The sequence below is a fragment of the Osmia bicornis genome, chromosome 1 (assembly GCF_907164935.1).
Source record: "Osmia bicornis bicornis chromosome 1, iOsmBic2.1, whole genome shotgun sequence".
In the NCBI taxonomy this organism is placed as follows: domain Eukaryota; kingdom Metazoa; phylum Arthropoda; class Insecta; order Hymenoptera; family Megachilidae; genus Osmia; species Osmia bicornis.
This window is the reverse complement of record NC_060216.1, coordinates 5,174,762-5,181,831: the sequence shown is the minus strand read 5'-3', so window position 1 is coordinate 5,181,831 and position 7,070 is coordinate 5,174,762. Positions and strand designations below refer to the sequence as shown.

At 37.4% G+C, this 7,070-nt stretch overlaps 1 protein-coding gene across 2 annotated transcripts; it reads right to left on the bottom strand.

Moving 5' to 3' along the window:
- Positions 1 to 5,486, bottom strand: LOC114876923 (protein yellow). Of its 2 annotated transcripts, none has more exons than XM_046288305.1 (6): positions 5,291 to 5,486; positions 2,862 to 3,166; positions 1,925 to 2,337; positions 1,327 to 1,504; positions 1,029 to 1,240; positions 1 to 723 (listed from the first exon to the last, which is right to left on the bottom strand). In XM_046288305.1, the coding sequence occupies exons 2-6, from the start codon at positions 3,133 to 3,135 to the stop codon at positions 424 to 426; spliced, it is 1,377 nt and encodes a 458-aa protein (XP_046144261.1). In that variant the 5' UTR covers positions 3,136 to 3,166; positions 5,291 to 5,486; the 3' UTR covers positions 1 to 423. The 2 variants fall into 2 exon arrangements, with proteins under 2 accessions (XP_046144261.1, XP_029044693.2); XM_029188860.2 differs by lacking the exon at positions 5,291 to 5,486 and adding an exon at positions 5,065 to 5,254.
- Between the last annotated feature and the right edge of the window lie 1,584 nt (positions 5,487 to 7,070).

The following is a 7,070-nucleotide window of genomic DNA, read 5'->3' as shown; positions in this document are numbered from 1 at the left end:
CCATTTTTCATACCATGGCTCTAATAATTTGATCACCCACTGTATGTATCTGAAACAGTAAGAAAATATTTCTGTAACTTAGTTTCTACTCCAACTCTGGAAAATCTGGAACAACCAATTGCCGGGAACGTTTATGGAAACCGGGTCGTCGTGACCGGTATCAATGTACTCGATTTCCATTCGATTATGTCACGAGTTAGAAGAAATTCCCGCGTGATTCTCCCTGACTTTGTTATCCGATCAGTTATCTAAGCATCTTTCAATATTTCTCAAGAATCTTTCACTGCTTTGCGAATGGGGATCCGCTTATATGCCCGACACCCCTGTCCTGTTCTTTAGAAATTCGCGTTCTCGGTGTTTCGAAGGACGAAACTTTAGCATAAGTACTTTTACAGCCGTCTGCTTCGTTAGAAATGTGACACATCAAATGAACCTTCTCAGAAGGAGGACGCAGGCAATTATTGAGACTAAGCTCAATTCGGAATTTTTCGTGCAACCGGAGAGCACAGGTGCTTTTGAAGTGATTGTGTTTTGTAAGTTTGGAAAAACACCGCGTGGGATGTTCGTGGTTGGAGGTGGGTTCATCGAACAGACGGTGCCTTCTATGGCGTTTTTGGTTGAGCCTCTGAGAATTCGGAAGTTGTAGTCTTCGGGGTCTAAGCGGAGGTACATGAATGTAGGCAGACGGTCCGACAGCACCCAAATATTGCCATTTTGGTCAATCTAAAAGAAAAAAGAAAGTGTTAATCGAAGGATGTCCATTGACGTAACATAGACCTTCGTCTGGAATGGGTGAGAGTCTTTAGAAATTTTGGAAAACCGAAGTTTTGAAATTCTGAGATTTTGAAGATTTGTAATTTTATAATTCTGAAATGAAGAAAATCTGAAATTTTTTAATTTTAAAATTTAAAAATGGTGATGGACTAGGCCCACCTTGGCCCCTAGCTAATTACGCCAATGAAGATGTCGTCGCTTAAATGTCGCAACACGAATACTGCTTGCTACTATACCTGTGGAGGCATACAAACCTTTAAATCATTTGGAAAGATCATTGTAACGTTATCCATGTAAATGAAATCTTGTTGCTGGATCATGAACGTATTTTGGGGTCTCCAGCAGGCGATAGCGTTCTTGTTGGTCAATGCATAGAAAAGAACACCCGTATTTGGGTCCAAAAAGCTGACGCTGCTTTGACCATTCGGTCCTCGAGATCCTAAAGCATGGAACTCGTGGAAATATTCTGAAATTCATTATAAAAATACTGAATGCAGTTTTCCATATTGTGCGCTATAAAAATGGTATAAACGAAGTGGTTATATTAGTCACCCGAAGAAGTGGCACGTTGAGGATCTCTAAGCAGCTTAGTACTGACTGAGAACTCCATGCTACTGGATAATGGATGGAAATACATGGTACTGTATCCATCACCTGTGGGTGCGAGGCTCATACCGAACAACCCATCCGTCCATTGAAACGAGATCCCTGATACATTGAACTCTCCACCCTACGTAAAAAGAAAAGAAAGAGCTTGTTGGGTTGTACAATTTCTTTGTCAATAAGTACTTAGATGATTCGATGCCACCTAGGATTTCAGAATTTTAGAATTTTAGAATTTTAGAATTTTAGAATTTTAGAATTTTAGAATTTTAGAATCTTAGAATCTTAGAATTTTAAAATTTTAGAATTTTAGAATCTTAGAATCTTAGAATTTTAAAATCATAGAATTTTAGAATCGTAAAATCGCAGAATCTTAAAATCTTAGGATCTTAAGATTTTTAAATCTTAGAACTCGTTTTTAGGGTCCGAGCTCCTCTTGGCCGCTACCTAATTACGCCACTGATCTTTTAGATCTTTACTCATTTTTAATGCTATTAATATTTAAATTGAAAAATTGAAAATTTCCTATTATTCCAAAGATATTAACCTGAGGATCAGGATGGAAGAAATGATGTTTAACGATCCACGATTTACCCATCTTCCATGAATAAACTACGAGCCCTGGTCCACCCAGATCGCCTAGGTAAGCATAAGCGTCCTCGCAAGAATAATCTTCGACAGCGATATTGGCGAAAAGAGAATCAGGTGTTCTTTGATCCTCCGGAATAACGAATTTTCGTAACAATCGATCGGTCGTTAGATCGTATACGAGCAACGCCGGTGGTGATTGTTGTTCCGGACTATCTAAAATATCAGTGAATCCCGTGTCGAGGACCCAAAGTCTTTCGCAACGATCTGCGCGAATTCGAAATGTGGAAATGATCTCTGGTACATTTTCATCCTTGTATTGGTGCGCTTCCCACGAAGGGTAAGGAATCAAAGTAGGAGATTCACGAGTATCTGAAACAATTTGATCGTTAATAGGCGTTAGTATACAGCAGAGACGGATTGACCATCGGGAGTTCGGGAAAATTTCCGGCAAACCAATAGCAATTTGAGGCTTAATTAATTATAATAAGGCCGAGCTCGTCATGTCATTAATCTCCCCGTTCACCCCTAGTAGCCAGGATCGGTCTAACCGATGCGGCGGTGCAACAGGTGCACTAGCACGGAATGCAAAAGTTCCTAGGGCCGGCCTTATTAGTAGATATTAATAACAATTATCATTTAATAATTACTTTAGTTTAGTTTAGTTTAGCTACGTACATAAGTTACCCGTACATGTACTGCGGTAAAATAGCGGTAAACACAAGTTACGTAACAAGTTGGTAGTTGCTAATCGAGCATATCGCAAAAAGACTTTCGAAAGTCACGGAACTAATCGAGAGTGTAAAATCTAGTTTGAGAACAGGAAACCACAAAACTTGTGGGCAGATATCGGATACGTATAGATAATTCACCGTAGCGATGAATAATACACTAACCATTAATGTAGAAATAATTTAAACTGGCTGCAACTCCGAGTCTCCATCTCGGAACGGTGACAAAAATCCTGTTACTAGTAATTTCGAGGCCAAGGGGTAGGTTGTCCTCTTGCTTGTACCCTGGAAACAGCTGCTTGGTGTCGTTGCTCGGCCATTCGTACTCGAGTTGCTTCCATTGAAAAGCAACCCTCAGCTTGTCGTCGGCAACGACGATTTTCCAAAGACAAAAGCAAAGAAAGATATTCAGGAAAAGGAATGTCGAGCTGGTCTGCATTTTTCTGTACTTCTTCCCTTGCACCTTGATGCTACAAATATCATTTACCAGTAGACTTTAATTAATCATCGCGATCGAAGAGTAATTACATAATTATCTTAAACGACTATATAAAGTAAAGAACATCTTAAGTATAAATTACATGTTTGTAGCTAATTGTAAGTACACAACTATACATATAAGTACAAAAAAAGAAGAAAAAAATTCTTCATAGATGCATACAGGTTGAAATGACACGCGGCTAATGAATGGGCGTTAATTAGCGACAGAATGCCGTAAGCAGTAGGCAGTAGACCTTAAAAGGCCTACGGGTACACGTGTAGAGCTACGCAGCCAGACAGAGTGGATACCATCAAAAATATGTTTAATGTATCAAAATTGACATTATTAAAAGTAAAATTGAAAATATTTCAGCCGTTTCAATTGAAATTAAAATCTAAGGAATTGTAAGCAAAGAATTATTAGTACAACGCCATTTTGTGTCGGGGGTGGCAATGCCTGTCTTTGTCCCACCATTTACTATCTTCGCCTGCTACCTCCTCGCATTATGCTAACTTGGTACCAGCAGAACAACCGAGAATAAATACTGTATACACTAGGTGTCACAGATCAAAATTTTAATCGACAATTCTACCTACTTGAACAAAATTTTCCTTTTATCTCTTTTTTATTTTATTTACAATTAAACCCTTGTTTCCATTTGTAAAATGACTCTATACACGATGCGAGTTAAATAAAGCATCTGATTCATACGTATGTACACGCGCCTGTTCTTATATGCAGTGATGTGTAAACTTATGCAAATTACTTCCTTGATCGTTGCATTTAATTGTATGCATAATTGCTTTTCAGTGTTATGTTGTTGACAGAGATACGTAAGAGACCGAGCTCCGTACATGCTTAAACTGAAATCAGACTACCTCGTAATTGAAGTGAGTTATAAGGAACGGTGGTTGACTGTGATTTTCGTATTTTACGAGACTCGTTAGAAAAAGACCGCGTTAAAAATTAAACTTAAGTAGGAAGTGTTTACGCGGATTAAACACAATGCCTGAGAATTTTTCAATGGTATTTACTAATGCTTCGTCCACGGAGAAAGAAATCTTTCGTTTTTGATGCAACACCCGGTGACGCAACGTCACACGAAAGGTGCGAGAGAATTTCTCAACCAATTGTTACAATACGATATCGCGTAAATCGGAATTGTTCTTAACACATTTGGATCTGCTCAAATTAATGCATTTTCACAACAGAATACACTGTTGAACCTTAATTACGAATTACTTAAACCAGATTAATTATGAAAGATGTATACAATGAAAGATGCATCGTTACAAAAGTTGAAGGATAAAAATAATTAAATAAAAAAAAAATATATATATGTATAACGCTGGTTTGTTTCATAAAATATTTGAAAGAAAGAGGTAGTTCCATTTGTAATTAAATATTATTTAATATTATTTAAAATAAATATCAATTTTTGAACCAAGCTTATCAACCGAGGATGCCCCTCTAGGTTTGATAGCCCTGAACCTCAGAAATCTGAATCCGGACTTGAAGTTAATTATTCATATACAAAGCTTTTGTTTTTATAAGCGAGAAGAATAAGATGGAAACGTCTAACAACATTACTTAATGATGACACTCGGATCTTTTGAGACAGAGCATTTTTAATCTTACATGGAGTATTATTAATTTAAAGTAAAAGAAGTAATAGCAAATATTATAAATCTTTACTGTCTACCATTATAGCCCTATTTTGTATCAAGAATATAACGCAATATGTGCGGAATTAAAAATTACTATAATAATTATCGTCCGCAAAGGGTTAAAGTTGTTTCTTCTGAAAAAAGAAGCTACTCGTATTTATAAAAAAATTAAATTCTAACTCATGTTTCCACCTAAAATCACTTCCTCCAAATTTCTTACATCTCTCCTGTGATTATGCAACTGCTTTCCATATACACCCATGATCACACCTGCATCACACCGTCTAATAGAACTACCTTACACAAACACAATATACAATCTCTATTAGAAATAACGCGATACGTCTACTGCCGTACTATTGATACCCTTTAAAGAATCCTAAATATCCTACAGAGAGAAATGTCGCGTGTCTGACAGAAAGGAACGTGCGAATCACTGTATTTACCCGTATGCCAATCGTTTAGGCCGACAAGAGGTTGGTGAAATACAAAAGGAGCGAGCTACTGTCTCGACGAGAACGCACGACAAACTGAGAATTCGTCGGGGAAATGAAAGACGTTCTCCTGGTGGTACCGTTTGGATACCGTTCAAGGCTCCTCGAGTACCGATCCGCTCGGCAGACCAGTTAAAACACCGTGATTCGTCGCGTTCCCCGCTAACCGTGACGTTGTTACGTTGTTACGTAGTGGAATGGAACGACCAAAGTACTGTAGCGCATGAATTGTTCAAAAAGTTCCAGGAATTCTTTCTTCCATCCTCAGGTCATTACTCTTATGCGAACGAGCGTAGAATTTGCTCGCAACAACAGTCTTCTTCATCTTTAATACCAGTCATGTGTGTCTATTTTCAGGTGTCGTTGATTCAAGAAACCCTCAGTTGAAAGTTAAATAGATACTTACGTTTATTTAGAGAAAATTGTACCTATAATTTGGAAATATATATAAATTAACTAATTGATCAACTACACAAGGGTTATAGGTGTCCTATGGTCATCCACTTCGGCTGTGTTTCCGAATGGCCCCACCAAGTTTTAAAACCTAAATTGACTACAAGAAACCGATTAATGTTGGTTTCAGAGCTGGATGTCTTACCGTTTTCGAGATATCGTGGTAAGGTTAGGTTAAGTTAGATTAGGTTAGATTCTATGTATGCGCAGTATCGAATAGCGCATGCGCAGTATTCAATAGCGCATGCTCAGTATGGAATAGCGCATAGTCCCAAAATTGTACAAAAATTTCTTACCACGATATCTCAAAAACGGTAAAACACCCAACTCTGAAACGAATTTTAATCGGTTTCTGGTAGTCAATTTAGGTTATATACCGAACCTGAATTCTCAATTTTGGTGGGGCCATTCGTTCGGCCATTTGGTGGGTCCGTTTCTTTCGAACGCCTTCCAGAATTTCAGCTGTAAACTCTGAACGCCTCCAACTCTGTTTCACTTGTAAACGATTTCGCTTATCTCCGCATCCTGTTTCCAAAGACAAGGTACGGTGATTTACAAGGCGTTTTCCATGACTCATTGCGGCCCAAAAAACTCATTGTCAGAGGAAGAAACAGGAAGGAAACTAATGTGCTATACTTACGCGACGTTTTTATCCGTTTTCTGGAATGAACTTTCTAGTCTCCTCTGATATATGCAGGCTGTTAGAGAGAAAAAAACAGTTGGAAGGAAAATTGATGAACCTGCGGCTCATCCTCTAACAATAAGATGTTGCGAAACGTGGGCAGAAGATACGACACGGTGGCTTTCTCACGACTAACGAACAGAATAAAAAACTAATATAAAACAGAGCACATAGTGTGGAAGAAAACTTAATTGTAAGCTGATTTATCTGTTGGTTCACTTCCCTTTGACGTAAATTTCAAGTGAAAGTTGTTAGAACGCTGAACCGAAGATTGTATGCAAAATGTCTTTACGGACGATTGTTCTTCTTCGTGAGATTCCCCTGTTATTTGTATTTCGGTCAGGCATCGATTTGTATTACAAACTGTCTGATGTTATATAAAAAAAAAAAATCAATTTATTTTCATTTATAATATGTATCTAAAAAAGATAAACGAATCTTACTAAAATAATGAATAAGTAGGTATATAATTCCATAACAATAAAAATAAAAAATATATATATAAAATAAAAGTAATGTAATTTTTCTTTTCATTTTTTAAAATTAAAATCAAAGGAGATCACGGTGTCATCTCTCAAAGATTACTAAAAGCTACTT

Coding starts and splice junctions, on each gene's coding strand:
- LOC114876923 (XM_029188860.2), bottom strand. CDS start 5,096: ATGGAAAGCAGTTGCATAATCACAGGAGAGAT. Junction 3,167..5,064: donor TGCATAATCACAGGAGAGAT/GTAAGAAATTTG, acceptor TGATATTTGTAG/CATCAAGGTGCAAGGGAAGA. Junction 2,338..2,861: donor AAATTATTTCTACATTAATG/GTTAGTGTATTA, acceptor AAATTGTTTCAG/ATACTCGTGAATCTCCTACT.